At 46.6% G+C, this 21,529-nt stretch overlaps 1 protein-coding gene across 3 annotated transcripts in view; it reads right to left on the bottom strand.

Moving 5' to 3' along the window:
* The window catches only part of KSR2 (kinase suppressor of ras 2), a 526,910-nt gene that overhangs the window by 53,677 nt on the left and 451,704 nt on the right, over positions 1-21,529 (bottom strand). For all 3 annotated transcript variants that reach the window (XM_058425819.1, XM_058425817.1, XM_058425818.1), the window contains 2 exons: positions 20,676-20,724; positions 18,457-18,824 (listed from right to left, as the gene is read on the bottom strand). In XM_058425819.1, coding sequence (XP_058281802.1) covers positions 18,457-18,824; positions 20,676-20,724 — 417 coding nt within the window. The remainder of the gene's footprint in view (positions 1-18,456; positions 18,825-20,675; positions 20,725-21,529) is intronic.

Raw genomic sequence — 21,529 nt, 5'->3', positions numbered from 1 at the left:
AGATAGATAGATAGATAGATAGATAGATAGATAGATAGATAGATAGATAGATAGATAGATAGATATCGATCTATATATAGATAGATTTCTTTATATATGTATGTGTGTGTATATATATACATACACATATATAAATAAAAAATCCACCCCAGATGGACTGAATCAGGATCTTTTGGGGTGGAAGGTGGAGCCCAGGCATCACTTAGAATTCAAAAGCTTCCAGGTAATTCTAATGTTCACCCAAGGTTGCAAACCACTGGAAAAGCTGAAAACACTCATTTTGATTCAATAAAGGAAAAAAGTCTCTCATTTTCATTAAAATCCACCTGAAACACTATTTGCCCCTCACATCTGCTTTGTATTTTTCTGTTTACAAAACACTTTCACCTACATGATTTAATCTACTGCTTGAACTCTGTGGGATGGGCAGCAGCGTGACCGTTCTACACAGCAGAAAGCTGAGGATCACAGAATCCAAGTGACTTGCCCAAGGCCATTCAGCACCAGGATGGCAAACCAGGTCTTCTAACCTCAAATCCAAGAGGCTTTCCTGAAATGAAAGGACCCGAGATCTTTAAGTCACTTATAGAAGGCCGTGGCCATTCATCTCCCATAAGGGAATGAGTTTAAGGGTCCTGGTTTTGAGACTTGACCCCAAACGACATTCATTCTTTCTAGGGTTGACCAAAGGCTTTTACTAGGCTACTGAAACAGCAACATAGAGCCAAATGTCAAATTCAGACTGGATGGGGCAGAAAGAGGCCAAGATATACTCCTTAGAGACTATTTTGAGATAAAGTGAAGGCTTCTGGAGTTGCAAAGCAGGAGCCGTGAAGGCTGGCTAGTGTCCTTCTGTCACCAGCAGCCCCATCTGCCTTCAGACAGTGAATGTGCTGAGGCTTTTATTCTGATTGGTTTTCTTGAGTGGGTTAAACTACCCCCCTGCGATCTTGTTTGAACTACTGATTTGCTTAGCAAACACTTTGTCTATAAATAATGAGTAAGTAAACTCCAGCCTGCTGCTGATTGCTGATAAATTCTTATGAGTTGGGAGTTAATGGGGTATAAAATAGGCAGTGAGCAGACCCCACCCCCACTCCTATTGGAAATCAGGCTGAACTACCTCAGGGCCTGCTAAATTGGCACCTTCTCTCCCTGTCCCCATGGCCCAAGCCTATCCTCTTCCCCTCCATTTATTATCACCTCCCAGGCTGAGATAAAAAGCCACCCTCCCTTGTTATCTTCCCAGGGTCTTAGACCTCTACACTCATCAGCCTTGAGTTCCACTAAAGTTAGACCCAAAGGGAAGGAAACCTGCAGGAAAAGACAATTCTAATTATTTTAGTCCTGCTGCCTGTATTTTCCTTTGAGGGGGAGCCTGTTTTGTGTTTACATCAGGGAATGTGATCCATAGATGTGCAGTTCACTAAAATTCCCATCTACTGATGCTCCCCTAGACTTATTTGTTGTTGGCTCCAAACACGTGATACCAGAATGATGCTGACCACAGCCCTTCCACACTACTGGCCATCATGCCTTGCCTCAAGGAGTTGGCTTTAATTGTGACACACTGCCTGCTTCCATCACATCCCAGAAGAAAAGCCCCACTCACAAACTTCTAGCACCTGGGATTGCACGTTAGAGAGTAAGATTTTGACAACTATTTGCTGAACAGCTAGGTGGCTAGAGTAATGAGTGAGTGGATGGGTGCATGAATGGATAGGTGGGAGGGTTGGAGAGTGGGAAGATGGATGGATGGATGGATGGATGGATGGATGGATGGATGGATGGATTGAATAATGGTGATTAGACAGATGGGTGGGTAGGTAGGTGGATAGCTGGATGTTGAACAGATAGATGGATGAGAGGGTAGGTGAATGGATGGGTGGATGGCTAGATTAATGGTGGGAAGATGGATGGGTGGGAAGTGGATAGGTGGACTGACAGGATGAATGGGTAAATGGATACATGGATGTTAAACAGATGGATGGATGAGAGGGTGGGTGCATGGGTGGATAAATGAGTGGATGGGTAGGTTAATGGTGGGTAGATGGATGGGTGGCTGGATAGGTGGTTAGTGGGTAGGTGAATTGACAGGATGAATGGGTAGATAGATAGGTGGATGTTAAACAGACGGGTGGATGTGAAGGTGGGTAGATGGATAGATGGGTGGATGGACGTTGAATAAATGAATGGATGAGAGGGCGGGTGGGTGGATGGGATGGATGAGTGGATGGATGGTAGGTGGGCTTATATTGAATAGATGGATGGTTCAGAGGGTAACTAGATGGGCAGGGGGACGGGTAAGGGGTCTGGGGGATATAAGATGGTTGAATTGATAAGACGATGGATGGATGAGTGGTCATTCACTTCTGAGGGTTCAGCTTAGGTCAAACAGGTCCGGACAAGGAGGTACATGGTCCAGCCAAAGATAAAGCATACAATGTTATAATCATTTCAAAAACAAGAAAACAGAGCTAGAAGGTTGAAAGGCTTATCTAGAGTCACATAGTGGTAGAAGAAGAACGTCAACTCTTGGCCCCCTCCTCCATCCATCCCCTTCCCTCTTTGTATTCAGCACCTGATGGAAGGCCCAACCCTCCGAATGCCGGGCAAAAGCACCATGTTTTCACCTCCAATTCAGGAGCCAGGTGGTGAGATAAGGCCTAGGGATAGGCCAGCACCAAGACTGGAAAAGGGACCGAAAGAAAGAGAGCAGGGAGGTGGGAGAGCACACAAACCAAACCCTGCAGAAGGAAGGGCTGCAAGGCCAGTGGAGCCTAGCAACTGCAGCTTATTGACAAGATAGAAAAATAATCCACTGAGCTTCAGTGCTGTGTCTCTAGCTATGAGAGCTCGTCAAAGGCAGCCCTTGTTGCTCAGAGAGAGATCAGACCCAGGGAACTGAGACGCTCTGACAGTCCTCAATGGTCTACAAACACTTCCAAACAAGTCCGCCGAGAATCCTTGATCTGCGCCTCCAAGTCCCAAAGGGCTGTGCTAATAACAGCCATGGAGGGACTGGCCTCAGCTGGGGAAATTCTGAGGATGCTTGTGACCCTCTTATTTGCCTTTGAAGATACCTGATCTGTTCCCTTCTCGAGGTTCCTCTCAGTCTTTTAAACACCTAGAAGAAACAATCTTCTTTTGAAGAGGACTCGAAGTCAAATCTTTTGATTTAAAGCAAGAGTGACTTCTCAGCTGCACACTTTCTACTGCCATCAAAGGGAGAAGATGACAAGAGGGCTGGGGAGAAGGGCCTCTGCTTCTCATCACTCAGTCTCAGAGCAAGGACAGACACTTCCCTGGAGACTACTGAAGGGCTTGAGTCCCAAGAACGGAGGCGCTGACTGTGGGTCCCCTCAGTTGCAGTTCTAACTTCAAATTTTGGTCACCTACACCTGCCAACTCAAGAAGAAAGTTCTCTTCGGCAATAAGGTGCTTATGTATACTTGCTTTGACAACAGCAGGCATGAGCTCAAATCCTAGTTCCATCAATACCAAAAGCACCAAGCCCACTGATACGTGAAAAAAGTCAAAGTGCTTAGAACAGTTCTGGACACATAGTCAATACTTCATAAACTATTATTATTACTACATGATTTAAAAGATTATTCCACATTTCTGTAGTCTTGGTCACTTTATGAAGAATTTTCAGTTTTGCCTAACCACCTAGAGAAATGCACACAGTTACCTCTATATGATAGATCAGAACACTAAGGCTCAGAGAGGTGAGGTGATTTTGTCCAAGGTGACACAGCTAGCAAGTGACAAGGCTAGAACATTCATCCAGGACATCTAACTCCATACCCAGTATTCTTTCTACTGCAGCAAGGGACAAGAGTGTTGTATTTACATCACCTCCATTGAGTACCTGTGGTGCAGTGCTAGCAGTAACAATATCTGCAACAGGCCGGGAGCAGTGGCTCATGCCTGTAATCCCAGCAGTTTGGGAGGCCAAGGCAGACAGGTCGCTTTGAGCTCAGGTGTTTGAGAACAGCCTGGGCAACATGGAGAAACCCTGTCTCTACCAAAAATACAAAAATTAGCCAGGCATGGTGGCATGTGCCTGTGGTCCCAACTACTCGGGAGGCTGAGACTGGAGAATTGTTTGAACCCAGGAGGTGGAGGTTGCAGTGAGCTGAGATTGCACCACTGCATTCCAGCCTGGGCAACAGACTGAGACCCTGTCTCAAAAAACAAACAAACAAACAAACAAACAAACAAACAAAAATCCGCAACACCAGTAGCAGATGTCAACACTAATCTAGCACTTGATGTGTACCAGGCACTATTTTCAGATCCTTATGTCTATTAATTCATTGAATCTTCACATTTATCCCACCAGGTAGGGACTGTTAGACTATTACTACCTCCATTGAACGGATGCGGAAACTGAGGCTCAGACAGTCTAAGTGATTACCAACACAAAAGAAAAACTTGTGGGCCGGGCGCGGTGGCTCACGCCTGTAATCCCAGCACTTTGGGAGGCCGAGGCGGGTGAATCACGAGGTCAGGAGATCGAGACCATCCTGGCTAACACGGTGAAACCCCGTCTCTACTAAAAATACAAAAAATTAGCCGGGCGTGGTGGCGGGCGCCTGTAGTCCCAGCTACGTGGGAGGCTGAGGCAGGAGAATGGCGTGAACCCCGGGGGGCGGAGCCTGCAGTGAGCCGAGATCGCATCACTGCACTCCAGCCTGGGTGAAAGAGTGAGACTCCGTCTCAAAAAAAAAACAAAAAACAAAAAAACTTGTGTTAGCAAATCTGCACTGAAGTTCAATTACTCAAGACCCAGAACAACTAGCAAACCAAGAATTCCCCTACAGGCTTTTTTGGTGACCCTCAGCTTCTGTTTCCTGATGATCCACAAGGCCAGGCACTGGCGGACACACAGGTGCTCAACTCTGATGTGGAAGAACATTTCTTTCCAGTTCAAAATTTCTATATGGCAGAAGATTCTTACAAATTTTCGTTTATACCCAAGAGTAAGAGAAGTGGCCAGACTATGGCAGTGACCTATGAAATTCATCTTGGGAAGGCATGGAGAATAGCCAAAAAGAATAACCAAACAAAGATTTTATGCATTCTTTAAGATGACACAGTACAGCCTGGCAGGGTTAGGACTCAAGCTCTGAAATCAGAGGTCAAGGTTATGCCCTAGCTTAGCCTGACACCAGCTATACGTCTTTGAACAAGCCACCTTACCTCTCTAATCCCCAGCTTTCTCATCTGTAAAACAGGATAACGATTTTAAAAAGCAGTATCTACAAAGTCCTTAGCACAGTGCCTAGTGTGCAGTAGTTGCTCAAGGAATCTGTTCCCCTTAATAAATATCCATAGTGCCATTTCACAAGGAAGCCCTCTTTCATGTTAAAAATCATCCGCCCAAATGACCAACTTCCCTTCCGTATTTCTAAAGGACAGTGGTGGCAAACATCAATGATCACTTTGGAAAACAATACTGCTCAGTCCCCAGAGAGGACAGGTGTCCTGGAAGTCCATGCATTTCCTGTCTCAGCGACCTCACACTGCCATTCTGGTGAATTTTAGCTCTTTCCTGCTGGGAACTGTTGCTGGGAAAGGACCTTCCAGTTCTGTCCTTGATCCCTCCGATGACTCCGATAACTGAAATAGTCTCACTAATCTGGTTCAGAGGGTGAAGAGCTCCACTCCCAACTGAACGCTAGCCCTACACTGGAAATGTACGTGGTATGCAATTACAGGTTGAATTATCAAATTACAGATTGAGTTGTCAAATGTCACTGGGCAAGTGAATAAAGGAAGTCTGCATGCAGTGGTAAAACCACAGCCTAACAAGATGTTAAGGCTGCAAGAATTCTGAGGGACACTTTTCTAGTTGCATCCCGTTTGTCCTTTCAACACCAGCCTCTAAGCCGCTGACCACTCCCCTTGCTGGACACTGAGTGTCCCAAGCTTCCGTGACAATACCCTCTCCTGGTTTTCCTCAATTCTCTGGTTCCTATCAGTCTTTCTTGCAGGAATGCTCTGTCCTCTTCTCTTCTCAGCTTTTTGTTTCCCCCAACAAAGCTGCTGGTTCTCAAAGTGGGGTCCCCAGAACTGCAGCATCCGTATCACCTGGGATGACTGTTAAACATTGTCAAAATGCACATTCCCAGGCCCCTCCCAGGCCTACTGAATGAGAAACTCTGGGGGTAGGACCCAGCAATCTGTGTTTTCAAAAGCCTCCATGAGCTTCTGATGCACGTTTCAGTGTGAAATCCATGCCTTCTAATACTGTCTAATGCCCACGCTTTCTAATACCACCCAGCATGGATGGCTCCCAGGCTAATATCTCCAGTCTAGAACTCATCTCTGAACAGCGAGGTATCTAAATGTCTACTTAACATCACCTCTTAATAGACTTAGACTTAGAGGCACCTCACATTCAACATCCCCAACCAAAGTCTCTTGATTTTGCTTCCTGAGCCTAACTTCAGTAGCCTGGTCCTAACCTGCCATCATGTCCCACCTTTCCCTCCTCTATTTTCTTCCAGTGACACCAGAAAGCCAAACATTAACAGAACCTCGCTGCCCATAGGCAGAAGGGATTTCTGGGCACTGGACATCTAGACAACAAAAAAAAGCAAACACTAAATACAGTTTCTCTTGGAGGAAAACCTCTCCTAGGATTTCTGTAGTTCACCGCCCACCCCCCAAAAAATCGGTGAGTCTGGGGATACTGAGTCATTCTGTCTGTCCTCCCTCCATCTCATTTCCCTCTTCTGCCAAACAAATTCTTACTTCACAAAGATATATGCTCTCAATGCATATATTAATACATCTATTGATTTTCCTCTTGCCAGTCATTATCAAGATTTATTTATCCTCACAGCTCCCCATTGATTGAGGAAAGCAGTATTCCCAGTGGTCAATCAATCCTGATATACTCCATGACAAGGAGTCAATATCTATTTATTATTTGATTTATGGACTTAATTATCTTAAACATGATCAGGCAGGGGGCAAGGCCAAAGTTGAGCAGTGATCAAGCAACTGGAGCCAGGTTGGGAATACATCAAACCAAAGCCTGGGGCCCAGCAAGTTTCTGAACAGTGCAGACACACTGACTTTGCCCTTCCCACTCTCACCACCCCAGCATCTGCCGCTGGGGAAAGGGAGGGAAAGTGACAAGTGGCAGGGTTTCAATTTGTGCCTGCTGCCAACTCAACAAGTCACAAGCCAGGCAGGTTTGGTGGTTTGGACAATGAACCTGATTTGGAGGTAGGTCAGTTGTCCTCCCCAGGGAATAGGACCCAGCAGTGGGGCGTTCCTAAGGTGTCCGTGGGGCATAAGAAAGTGGGATTGACTCAGGCACGGCTAGAAAGGGAAAGAGGACAAGAGGGTGGGTGGATACAAGCTTCAGTATGAATCAGACAGTCTCTTCCTAGCTTATGACCTTGGGCAAAATCATAATTAAAAGCTGATTCCCTGCAATCTGACCAACCTGCGTGCATTACTGGTTTTTCTGTCTTTTGAATCCCTTTCATGATCCCTTGAAGTAGGTACCGTTCAATTCCCCTATTTACAGACAAGGAAATGGACTGCATGGTACCTACTTCAGAGGGTTGTTAATTACAACGTTGTCTCCCTATGTAAAGCTGTCCCCATACTCCCAATTCTTTGTTTAACCACTGCCTGCCGGCAACACTGAGGAAACCATTCCTTTGCTTTCTGGAACACATGTTAAGGGCCCGATGTTGCCCACACTTGCCTTCAAAACATGCAAATGCAGCTGGCTATTTTTAACGTTGGTAAATAGTGAAAGCTGTTGAAAATGCCTTCGTTTCCAAAGGCCTGCCAACTCCCTGTTGCTTTCCCCTATGGGAGGCATGCCAAAAATCTCTTAGAACCTAGGGCATTAAAGCCTGCATTTGTTCCTGCTAATGTCTGATTAGGAGCAACACTAACCCTCCACACCATTTTTGGAGGAGGGGAATACATCAACAACCGTACTGTAAGCTCTCTTAAGAAGAGGGAATGTCCCAAAGTAGTCTTTATAAAACGCAAACCAGACTGTGTCCCTCCTCTGGTTTAATCCCTGCGTGGCTCCCCTGACTGCCTTTGGGAGAAAGGTTCAAGTTCCTTAGCCTGACTTGAAAGGTCCTTTAAGATCTCTTCGGTTTCTCTCTCTTTTTTTTTTTTTTTTGAGACAGGGTTTCACTCTGTTGCCCAAGCTGGAGTGCAGTGGTATGATCATGGCTCTCGCACTGCAGCCTCAGTCTCCCAGGCTCAAGCGATCCTTTTGTCTCAGCCTCCCAACTCTCTGGGACTACAGGAGAACACCGTCACATCTGGCTAGTTTTCGTAATTTTTGTAGAGATGGGGTGTTCCTATGTTGCCCAGGCTGGTCTTGAACTCCTGGGCTCAAGAGATCTTCCCACCTTGGCCTCCCAAAGTGCTGCAATTACAGGTGTGAGCCACCGTGCCTGGTCGGACCTCTCTAGTTTCATATCTCTTGCTACTCCCCATATACATCCTCTACTCCAGCTCTTGCCCCTCCCCTGGCCTTGCTACCCCCTACCTCTAAGCCTTTGCTTATGCTGTCCCCTCCATTAGGAATGTCACTCCCTTCCTGTCCATCTGCCTAATTACTTGGTTGGATAAGGGGCAGGTTCCAGGTCCCCATGTACCCCTGGGATCTTATTGCAGAGATCACGACACTGTTGGAGAATCATCCAGTTAATTTCCTTGTCTGTGAGCTCCATGAGGGGCAGACATCATGCCTTCCTCTCTCTATTTCCATCATCAGGCACTGGACCCTATACACAGTAAGTGAGTGGGGCAAATACTCCTTTATTGCATTGTTACAACTTACATCATATACTTGGCATCTCTTCTCTTTTCATCACTGCTACTTCTCCCACATCCTATAGTCATCCCTCCAGTACGTACTATATTTTCCTTATGTCTACTCATTTCTCAGTGATTCTAAGTAAAAAGCACCATTCATTGTCTGCTGCTACACTTGCCTAGAGGAGCAGGCTGTGCTGATGCGTGTGAACGTATTTTTGTAAACTTATTCATCCATTCAACAAGTATGTATGGAGGACCTAGTATTTTGGGGGCTGGGGATACAGAGGTGAGTCAAATAGCTGAGATCCTTGCTCTCCTGGGGCTTATGTTCTAAAGTGGGGGAGGGGATGCAGGGGAAAAACTAGGTGAGCAAACACAGAAGAACAAAATAATAATTATCTTGTGATGAGAAGCACCTTGATGAAAATAAAATGCAGGCCAGGTGCGGTGGCTCACACCTGTAATCCCAGCACTTTGGGAAGCTGAGGCGGGCAGATCATTTGAGGTCAGGAGTTTGAGACAAGGCTGGCCAACATGGCGAAACCCCATCTCTACTAAAAACACAAAAATTAGTTGGGTGAGGTGGCACGTGCCTGTAATCCCACCTACTGGGGAGGCTAAGGCAGGAGAATTACTTGAATCCAGGAGGCGCAGATTGCAGTGAACTGAGATTGTGCCACTGCACTCCAGCCTGGGTGACAGACCGAGACCCTGTCTCAAAAATAAAATAAAACACAGCAATGTAATAAGAGGAGACAGAGATGGGAGAAGCTGCACAGTGGGAACAATTTTGGGTTGGCTTCCTGACTTCATGCTGCTCTGGTTGCCTCTACCATCCAGCCACTTCTTCTTGGTCCCCTTGCAGAATTTCCCATCTCAACCGGGCCACAATGCTGCAGGTGTTCCGGGCTTCAGGTGCTCTGGGCTTCGTCCTCAGGCAACCCTCCTCTTTTCCCCAGAGGACCTCAGCTTCAGCAGAAGTCCATGACTTCCATCACCACGTCCATGCAGATGACTCATACACGGTTATTTCTAGTCCCAACCTTTCGTCCAAGCTTGAGACCAGGATACCTAGCTCCCTACTCAAGATCTCCCTCTGGACAGCTCAAAGCTTAGAGAGGTCCAGTAACTTGGCCAGGGTGCAAGCCAGGAGCACAGCTGGGACACAAATCCAAGTAATCAAACTGCAGCCACGGACTCCTATCATTTGGTATTATAATAAACACAAAACACTTGCTGTTTGTAGTGTCAAAGATGTTTTGGTACCTGAGAGAAAATATATGACTTCTACCATTTGCTGCTACCATTATTATTGTTGTTGTTATTATATCATTATTATTATAGCATCATTTTATAGGAGATAAAAGTTATTGAGCACTCCAGTTACAGGAGGCGCTATGCTATAGTCTTTTCGTATACATCTCTAATTCTTATCACCATCTTGCAAAAGAGATCAATGTTATCCCCATTCTATCTGTGGAGAAATTAAGCAGGAGTGAAGAAATTTGCAATAGACCCAAATGCCAAAGGGGAGTGTTCCATACACATTGTTTAGTGAATATAGCAAGTCATGAAACAGGGTTGCTGGTAAGAGTCTGTTGCTCATGGGAGAAGAAGATCTATCCATAAAGATGAATGTGTGTCTCTGAGCTCCTGGCTGTTCATAAATCCCACTGTTTTCCTCCTGAGAATACAGTTAGCTATTTTCCAGCCTTCTTTGCAGTTAGGTGTGGCCAACAGACTCAGCACCAGCCAATGGCACATAAGTGAAGTGATGTGTACCACTTGCAGGCGGCTTACAGACCACCCCCTGTCCGTAGGATGTTCCATGCCCCTTCCTTTTTCCTTAGCTAGAGGCAGAGGACTGTGCAGCTTAGAAGAAGGCAAATCCAAAAGATGGACATGGTTTGGATCCCCCCATATGTGGAGAAAAGCCACCTACCATCCAAAAACTTGCATCTTGGACAATTACATGAACAAGAAATAAACTTATATTGCGTTAAACCACTTCATGTTTTAAGGCTTATTTGTTACATCAGCTACCATTACCCTGACCAATACAAAGTGTGAATTTACACATATTCTGGGACAAATGCCTGGATGGATATACACTAAGATGTTAATGTCATTCTCTCTGGCTGGAGGCATTGTGGATGAATTTCATTTTCTTCTTTCTGCTGATCTGCATTTGCAATTGCAAACAAGTCATTCACTTGTGTAATAAGACACACAATTTTTTAAAGTGATGACAGATGTCACGCGTGCTAATTCAGGATCTTTGAGATTTGAGGAGAGTGGTGGCCAGTGGTGAGGTCTTCGGCCATGCAAATCGCAAATCCTCTGCTGTTTATAGGATGTATTACACAGGCGTATGCAATGTACATGAGATGATGCTGATAATAATAATGATAATGATGCTGTACATTTATAGCGCTTCCTTCACAAAAGTCCCAGGGTGCTTTACATTTCAGCACAATTAAAGGCAGCCACAGACAAAAAACCTTTTCAGCTGTGCTTTATAAAGGGAAAGCGATTCAGCTTTTTGAACATAAAAGGAAGCCGCTTCCACTCGATGATGGGGACGGAATCTTCATGTGCTCAGGCCCCCCAACTCCTGTACGTTATATTTAGGACAATCAAACTGGCCTGAAGGGAAACAAAAATCAGAAAGACCACAAGTACAGGAGTTACAGAAAAAGCAAGTTGATTGAGCTACCACCTTAACAGAAGGCAGGGTTCTCCATGCGTCTGTCTGTCAAATATAGCAGCTTGGTGCTATTATATTTGAAAGCATGGAAAACAGGAACTGATTTGGAGTTGGAAATAAATAATCTATTTAGTAGTTCCTGATATTTACTGGATTTAAAAATGCAGTGCAAATGAGGCCCCATGGGATTTCATTACTACCTTGTCCCTAGGAGATGGGTAAGTGCTGGATATTTCATGCATGCGGGCAACAGTTAACCTCACATAACTGAGAAGATGCCTCTCAGACTCTGGGAACCCAGCGAGGGGATTGGTGACATGCGCCAAATGAGAAATTTTTAAAATCATCCTGGGGGGCATGGGGAAATCCAGTTCTTCCTTCCTCTTTTTTCCTGGGGCACACAGTCTGAGCCTCTCAATTACGAGATGTTTAGGTAACGCCCCTAATACCTCGCCCCGTCCTACTCCAGTTCCTGGGAGAGGATCCTGATGAAATTCACTGGTATCGTTCCTGAGAGCCCCACACGTGGAAACGGCAAACTGACAGTCAGGATACCCCAGGGCCTTTTCTCTCGGCTTGTGCCTTTTGGCGCTGGGTTTCCTTGATGCCATCACTATTCTAACCCGTATGCATTTTGACACATTGAACCAACCAGCTGAGTGCAAGAGGAGGTAGGATTTTGGCCATCAGGAAACCCCCGGAGTAGTGTGGGCAGCTTCCATTTAAAACCTTACGCGGGCTTCCCATTGCCTTAGGATAAACGCTACATTCCTTTCTATGGCATTCAAAGCCTTGCAATTATCTGGCCTCTGCAGCCCCTTTCTAGAGCTCCTCAAATGTACCAATCTCATACCTACCCCAGGGCCTTTGCACCTGCAGTACCTCTACCTGAACCGCTCTTTCTCTGCCTCTTGGCATGGCCATCGCCTCTTCATCGTTAGATCCTAGCTCAAATGTCACTTCCCCTATGAAGCCCCCTCTGAGCCCCTCTTCAAAATAGCCCTCTCATCACTCTGACCCATCGATCACCCTGTCTGTGGCTTTCACAGCACTTATTACAGTGCTTTAATGATCTTATGTGTTTGTTTAACTTGTTATTGTCTGTCTCTTCTGGAATGCAAAGTCCACAGTACAAACTGTAGACACTGTGTTCTGAGTGTCTATCATGTGGTCTGGCACTGTGCCGGGGTCTGATGAATGTCTGTGGAAGGCACGTTAGTGCAATGTGCTAGCACTGAAGCTAACAGATGGCTCTCAGGCCCCTGGAGGTGCTGATATTGGGTCATTCTAGGCCCTCACCCATTTTGGACTCAGCTGCACACCTCTCAGTAGTGCCTGAGAGAAGAAGTTTCCAAGGTGTGCCCGAAGCTCTTGGCAGTCGTAAAAGCAGTTTGCTCCAGATGGGAAGAAGGACCCACTTTCTTTAAAGCAGCAGGTCTCACAATTGAGCATGAACCAGAATTCCGTATAGGGCTTCTTAAAACCCAGCTTGCTGGACACACCCACAGAGGTTCTGATTCAGCAGGGGAAGGTGGGAGAGAGAATTAACATTTCTAACAAGTTCACAGGTAAGGCTGGTTAGGGAACCACATGATAAGAAGCACAGATTTAAATAATTTTAGAGTTCTACAAAATAATTTGGGCAGTGGGGAAGGGGGTGAGGTGGGGGCTTCTGTGAGGGACTGTATGTTCTCTGAGTTCTGCACAGCAGTTTTGTGAGTTGCCAATATTTGTGGAATGAGTGTTTTGCAGGGAAAGACTGTGTGCATTTCTTTGAGGGGATGTGGGAAAGAGAACAGGAGAGAGAAGAATTGGTGTGTAATTTAGGGTATATGTGGAAGAGGAGTGAGTGTGTGTGTGTGCACGTGTGCACGTGCATGGTTGTGCTGGTGCCACAGGAATTTACAGGGTATTGGAGAAGCACATAAACACCAGAAAATCAAAGCTACAAAAATGAAACTCAGTTCTAATAGGCCAGTGGTTCTTAAACTGCGGTGTGAACAAAATCCCCTGGCACTTACTAAAAAGGATAGAGGTCCAAGCTAATTGAAGTAGGATGGGGCCTCAGCCCTGAATTGTGATCAGTTTCTCCAGGTGATTGTGATATGACCAAAAATGCTGAATCTCTGTGCCATGAAAGTGCTCACAGATGGAGCCCATTGCCCTTGATGTAGCTAAGGCAGCCATTGGTAAAGAAGGAATTTACTAGACTAGTATTCAGATATACATTTGCTTATTCCCAGTTCTGCCAGTTACTTGTTCTACGATTTGGGCAAGGGCTCCCTCTGCCTTTCTGACCTCAGTTTTCTCACCTGTAAAATAGGCACAAGGATAAACAGAACCTCACCATGCCTGGTCTGAAGCAAAGCACTTGCTGAAAGCTGATGGAATCTGTGGCTTTTGGGGTTTATTTTTGAGGGCTCTGCCTTGGTTCTACCCCAAAACCAGGGAACTGATCTCAGCAAAAAGGCTCAGCCATGCCACCTAGCATGGCTTGGCTTCTGCTGGTTCAGAGCCTCACCCACTGTCAAAACAGCAACCCTAATATGGTGATCTTCATAACACAGGGTTTGCCAGTCTGACCGAGGGCAGCAAAATGGGGTAAAAGCAAGGACACTGGGTGTCCACTAAGATCATCAGCTCTTTGATTACAATGGGAAGTTTGGGCAGATAAATGGATCATTTCCTTGAACTGTTGTTGCCTTTGCACTAGGCAAAATATCTCCCTTTGTGCACCCACCCTTTATTTTTAAGGCTTCTTCATTCTTTTTCTCCAACAACACCATGTCGCACCCCTGCCTACAGCCCTCCAACGGCTGCTCACTGCCCTTGGCATAAAATCAGGACTCCTCATCAGGGATTCTACAACTGAGGGTTCAAACCTGGCTGTGTGATGGAGTCCCCTGCACTCTGGACAATGTCTCGGGGGCATTTTTGGTTGTCACAACTTGAGGCTTAGTGCTACTGGCATCTAGTGAGTAGAGGCCAGGGATGCTGCCAAACATCCTGCAGTGCATGGGACAGTCCCCACCACAAAGGCTTTTCTGACCCCAAATATCAGTAGTGCTGAAGATGAGAGACTCTGCTCTGGGACAGAGCCAGGCACTGTTACTATATTAAAAGCTCCCCTTCCTCCACCAGGCTTGAGAACCCCTGCCCTCTCCAGTCTTGCTCCTGACAGCTTCTCTACCCTCACCTTCTCCCCTTTGCCCTCACCGGCCACCATCACAGTCTTTTTTCTGGAATCTGCATTTTTACACCTTTCCTCTCCTAGGACTCTGGTGCAGGAAGGTCCAGGTACACCATCTTTGAGATGCACTGTTCCCAGCTGCTTCTCAAACACAGCTCATTATCAGACAAGTAAAGAATACTGTCAGAGTTGGCAGGACACTGCGAGGAACATCTGCTTCCACCTGCTCATTTTACAGAAGGAGAAACTGAGGCTTGTGAAACCCTAGGTAGCAAGGTAGAAGGGTGAGAGACACTTTCACTCAACTCTATTGGCTTTCAGATTTCACCTGGAGTTTTTAACATGCGTGATTGTGCTGACCGTCGATAGCTTTGCAATAATCCCATAATGACCCAATTGTGAAACAATTTAGCAATCCTGCTGCTAATAGCATTTGTGGCTATAGCAATTGGGTAACTAGTTGATTATTACTCATTCCCCAAGAGCCACATATATTGCATTGCAAGGAAGCTAATCTTAGAAATACTTGTTAACTTCGATGATAATTACTAAGTAATTGGCTAGAATGCGCCATTGTGAATTGATCCAGAATATGCCAGGTAATTATCTGGTCTTATGTTCCCTGTAAAATAAATCTAGGGTCCAAAAATGGTTCCAGTTGGTTGGCTATTGTCCAACCATCAACCTCTGCCAGCCAACCGTGCGAACGCAAGTGATTAATCAAATTACTCAAATATTTGGTTTCAAACTGAACGTGCAGATAAGAAACCTGGAGAGCCAACAAGTGGACAGTGCTGAACAGAGAGAGGGATGCACAGAGCCCCTCCCTAAGATAAATATATAACAACACAATAATATGGAATCAATGCCACTTCTTTGGGGCTCATCTGGCATCCTCACACAAAATACCAAAACACTTCAGAAACCAATTACACATCCCAAAGCTGCAGAGTCTTTATCGTGGTGCCAGGAAAAGGCTGGGCTATTTGTGAAATCTGTAGGCAGTTATGGCGCTTGGGGAGGGGGGCTCAGAATTCTGTACATAATAGAAGAGGGCCGCAAATGCAGCTGGCTTGCAGGATGAGCAACACATTTTCATAATGACCACTCGTTTTTCGAGGATGGCTGCTGAGTTTGTCTATTTCCAACTTGCTAGCCTTTGAGAAGGGGGTGAGGGAGGCATGGGGATTAGGCTCCATAGTTAATGCTGAACAGGGAGGCAGGAGGGTGGTAAGGAACTGACCAGAGAGAAAGATGGGGTAAGAGCTTAAGATGGGAGCAATGGAGAGAAGGCCAGGGGTAGGGAAAAGACCACCGTCCAACCAGACTTGTGTATCCCAAGTAAATAGGCTATTGACTGCTGCTAAAAGATGATGATATATACTGGGTAAGAAAGGGAAGGAAAGGGAGCTAAGGGCCTCTCTGTAGTAAATCGCAAAAATAGCCACAGATTGTCTCCACCCTGCATCCATGTCCTTGCAGCGGGACATTGCAGATCTTCCCATTCAGAAGTAGAGGCTGTGTCTCCATGCCTGGAATCTAGTGGAGAATAGGAGTTGCTTTGGCCAACAGATGTAGGTCTTGACCTCTCGCTGCACTTGGAAACCTGAGACCGCCATGAGAATGAGCCTGAGCTAGGCTGTTGTGGATATCCCCTGACAGTCTGCCAACCAGCAGACACACGAATGAGGGCATCTAAGACTGACTATCCCCGTGTTGACCCAGAGCTGACCACAGCCAACTACAAGAACCCAGCTACTGAGTCTGGCTCAGCCCAGAACTATCCATAGGATAGACAGAAACCACTGAGTTGTGGAGTCGTTACTCAGCAAAAGCTTACACTCAAAACAGCTCAGCCCCTGAAGATTACCTGGGCTCATTTCTTCAGAGCCACTTCTGTCTTGTGCAGAGTTGAGAACCACCATTTTTACCCTGATTTAAGGAGGCTTGGAGGCCCATCCCTAGATCTCTAATCTTTTACCAGTGCTTATCATTCAAAGCACGAGTCACTCCAGTCAACCCACCATCTGCATCATCTATGGATACAGAATATAATGTACCTTCTACCAATCACCAAGTTCTTATAAGTGGACTCAAGAAGGTTTTGTCTCACAAGGGAAGAGATCAAAGACACACCAGCCCTTCTCTGAGCCCACAGCATCTGTTCTGGGCCTGCTAAGATGCAAGACTTGTGCATTTGGGGTCTCACTGCTTGAGCTGAGTAGAGGAAGGAGGGAGCTCCTAACGGGCCCTTGGCATCACAGGTCATACTAAGAATGCCACTGCAGAGGCCAGTCCTAACGTCACAGGAGAGTCAATGCCAGAGTTTAAAAACAAACCAAAGGATTGTTTCACAACCGTTCCATCAAAACCAAAGCTATTTTTCTCCCAATGCCTCAAGCCTCTGGGAGAGGCCAGAGAGCAAATCCGAGAAAGTCCGAGAAACATTTTCGCAATGTTAGTTCTCTGTGAACTATCCCTTCTGTGTACTCATAGACCACAGATCCTGGATATTCCAAACCACAATGGTAAAGACTGCAAATGTGCTCTGCAACTTTCACGAAAACCAGAATAACAGTTACCAGAATCTTGGCTCATGCTTGTCATCCCAGCACTTTGGGGGGCCAAGGCGGGTGGATCATCTGAGGTCAGGAGTACAAGACCAGCCTGACCAACACGGCGAAACCCTGTCTCTACTAAAAATACAAAATTAGCCAGGCATGGTGGCGCATGCCCGTAATCTCAGCTACTCGGGCGGCTGAGGCAGGAGAATCGCTTGAACCCGGGAGGTGGAGTTTGCAGTGAGCCGAGATCGCACCATTGCACTCCAGCCTGGGCAAGAAGAGTGAAACTCCGTCTCAAAAAGAAAAAGAATCTTAATCCGGGGTCTGCAGACTACGGCCCATGGGCCAAATACAGCCCACTCCCTGGGTTTGTAAATGAAGTTTTATTGGGACACCGCCCTGCAATTTCATCTGCGGATTGTCTATAGCTGCTTTCAGACTACAGTGGCCGAGTAGAGTAGCTGCTACAGAAACTGTACAACCCACAAAACGGAAAATATTTACTATTGGGCCCCTTACAGAAAAAGTTGGCTGACTCCTGATTTAGTCGAATATACTCATTTCACATATGGAGAAAGTGACTCTTTGAGAAGCTGTTACACAAATACTTGGAATAGAGGGGGAACTAGACCTGACGTTTCTGATTCCCCATTTAGTAGTCTTTGGTTTTGCTAAAGAGTTTTAGCATTAAAAGTATTTTCTGGGGTTAGGCGTGGTGGCTTACAGGCCTGTAATCCCAGCAGTCTAGGAGGCCGAGGCAGGAGGATCGCTTGAGGCCAGGAGTTTGAGACCATCCTGGGCAACATAGCAAGACCCCATCTCTACCAAAAAATGAAAAAGTTAGCCAGGTGTGACGGCACACACCTGTAGTGCCAGCTATTTGGGAGGCTGAAGCGAAAGGATCTCTTGAGTCCAGGAGTTCAAGGCTGCAGTGAGCTATGATCACACCACTGCATTCAAGCCTGGGCAACAGAGGGAGACCCTGTCTCTAAAACAACAAATAAATAAATTAAGTATTTTCTGGAATCTTAAGTCTTAAACCATGTAAGTAAACTGTGCGTGGTAGAACTGGAGATGGTCTATTAACCAGAGCGGTCAAGTAAGCAGAAAACCATTTCTCAACCATGCCAGACGCAGAGTTTCGCCAATCCCCGGGTGGAAGCCCAGGTGGAACTGACCTGGTGATGATGGCCAGGTGAGGCGGGCTCATGCAGGCGCCCATGAAAAGCACCACGTTCTCATGCCGCGTCTGCCTGTAGGCCATCACCTCCCGCTTGAAGGCCTTGAGTTGGTCCTCGTTGTCCCTCTCAATGTCAATCAGCCGGATGGCCACCTCGCCGTGCCAGCGGCCGTGGTACACTTGCCCAAAGCGGCCCTTTCCAATGAGCTCGCCGATCTCCAGCTGCTCAAAGGGGATGTCCCACTCCTGAAGGAAGATGCTGGTCTGGCTGGCCTTGCGTGGGAAGCTCCGGGCCGAGAGGAGGGACAGGTTCATCTCCTCAAAGTCATCCTCTGACTCCTCGGCCTCCTCATGGACCTCTTCATTCTGTGGCCGGAGTGGGAGAGAGGTCAGAATTGTGTTTGCCGCTGCCCCAGCCTCCCTCATGGTCCTGCTGGGTCCCGTGCGCATGCGTAGGTCTGGACACATCTCTGCGTGCATTTGGAGCTTGTGCAGACACACGTCCCTCTGTCTCCCCAGGTCTAGAATCTGGTCTAGAATCATACTACAGTGAAGGTGCTGATAAGGGAGATCATGATCATCCACCTCTCTTGTGCTAAACGGGGGGATACTGAGGCTCAGAGAGAAGTGTTATGGGGATCGCCCATTCTAGTTTGCTGGAAGCTTCCTGGTTTTAGCACTGAAAGTCCCATATGTTGCCCTGGGAAGTGACTCACTCCAGGTCATGCAGCCAGGCAGAGGAGGGACTAAGATCCAGGTCTCTGGACTTAAATAGCCAGTGGCCTTCCTATTCTTCCATAGCCTTCTGGTTTGGCTGTTTATGTGCATGTGATAAAGTTGACAGGCTAGACAGGCTAAAACAATGGGTACATCGTGCATCTGCATGTAACACATGACAACCGCCAACATGGAGTATCTTTTGCTTCCCCCAGGGAATTTGGAATGGATGATTCAAAAATTGGGAGAGGTCAGAGCTACAAGCTAGATGTCTGAGGCTCCTGCAGCAGCTGGGAGAGTAGGAGACATGAGAGTGAGGGGTTAACAGAACGGGCTTAACAATCAGACAAAGCGAGATGAAATCTGGCCTCTGTATGACCTTGAGCCAGTTGCTTTACTTCCCTGAGGCTGCCTTTCCTCATTGTAAAGTGGGGGTAATAAAATCTGCCCCAGGGCTGGTGTGAGGTTTTAGATGAAGGCCTGTTAAGTTCTTTGTACAGACCTGACCACCTGTATTTAACACCCACTGGGAGGCCCAAGAAAATGCAGATTCCTGGGCCCCACCCAGCACTATTGGATCAAAATACCAGCAGGCCAGGACCAGGAATCTGCATTTTTATCACGCATACCCACATGACTCAGGCATACTTCGGCGTAACTACCCCTAGAGTTAAATGCTCAAGGTGTAGGGACCCACCTTATCGGCATGATATCTAGGGGTGCTTGGGGGCTAATTGCCTCTTGGATTCTCCTGCGGAACTGTGGGAGCAGCAGGTGCCAGGGCCAGCGGGGATTCCCAGAGACCCTGGGACCTGATGAAATAGGCTGAGAAGGTGGCCTCTTGACTGGGTATAGGTCTTCCTGACCCAAAAGACCTCAAGCTGCCCCCAATGGCACACTCATGAGAAACAATACAGGGGACATTGGTTTCTCCCGGGATCATTTTTCAACAACCAAAATAGTTCCAGAAAAGAACACGATTTTCCTTGGAAGCCCTGACTCGCTTCCTTTCAGTACAAGACACAGTACAGTGGCAGAGCTGAGGGGCCAGGACTCCATGGTTCCCAGCCAGGGCACTTCATGTATTTCTGCAGCCGCTTAGGCAGGTGGGAAGAAGCCCCAGAGCATTCTCAACACTTCCAAGCCCAGCATCCCTGAGGCCCCCACCTCCTCCCACGTATTCTTTCCGAAGGCAGTAGGACACATCCCCCTTGGTATTCACCCAGCGCTGAGCTGATCTTTCAACTAAGAATGCAAATCTCTTGACAATTTCCACACAACTGGCTTTTCCATGATGCATGCCATATAATGGCCCATTAGGCTCAGTGCTGGGAGGGGCCACTGCTTGCTAATTGTCCCAGAGTTAGAACATCCATCAGTCGGGGCCACCACAGCCCCCACCTGACCCCAAGCCCTCTGCGTCATCCAAAACGTCAGTCGGCTTTGCCAAGTTCTGGGCAGTCCCTGGAAAATGTCGCTTCACTGCTCTCTGATTCTCACCTCCGATGTTGGCTCCACTTCAATTTGAAGTAATGGATTTCCTTCCAAGCTGTAAAGAAAGAAAAATAAACGTGATCCCTAGGTGAAAAGGTAGGTCTATATGTTGAGTTTAGCTATGTACGAAGAACCCCCAGATGGGAAGTCTTCACCACCAAGCCTTTATCTCACATTTCATTTCAACACGTGTGTCTGAAATAATCCATAACCTCGACACACACACACAACACAGTGCGCGAGGACCTTGTTTTAAGTTGATTTTCCGGGCTGCTCGGGCTCATTTTTCTTTATTGCTTTGGTTTCAACTAATCTAGCAGCTTTCTTATAAATTGGCCTAAATGCCCTGGGTAGACAAGTCCTCAGAGCTCTATGTGTTTGCCAGGAAAGAATTAATCAGATCTCCGAAGTTCACACAAATTTGGAATTTCTTGGAAGGATCTCAGTGTTCTTGTTTGTCTGTTCATTCATGCATTCATGCGACTATTTAATAGATGTGTGTGCCAGGAACAGTGTTAGGCCCTTGGAGGGATATAGAATTGAAACTGGCACGGCTTCTGACCTTCAGGAATATCGTGTTCCTACTGAGGGAACTAAAGCCAGTACGTAGATACTATGCAGGGAGGCTAAAAGTAACAAGGCCAAAAGTTAGGTATGAATTGGATAAATGGAGTGTGGTGGGAATTCCAAGATGAGAGAATTGCTGGGTGTATTTGAAAGTTCCCAGTGTTTGAGGTAGGTCTTGCCAATCACATGGAATTAGGATGTGTGGAATGAAAATAAAAAGACCATATTGAACTGGAAGACACAAGTGTGTGTGTGTGTGTGTGTGTGTGTGTGTGTGTGTGTGTGTGTGTGTG

Source organism: Hylobates moloch, unplaced genomic scaffold, assembly GCF_009828535.3.
Source record: "Hylobates moloch isolate HMO894 unplaced genomic scaffold, HMol_V3 SCAFFOLD_12, whole genome shotgun sequence".
Taxonomy (NCBI): domain Eukaryota; kingdom Metazoa; phylum Chordata; class Mammalia; order Primates; family Hylobatidae; genus Hylobates; species Hylobates moloch.
This window is presented reverse-complemented; position numbering and strand designations above follow the sequence as displayed.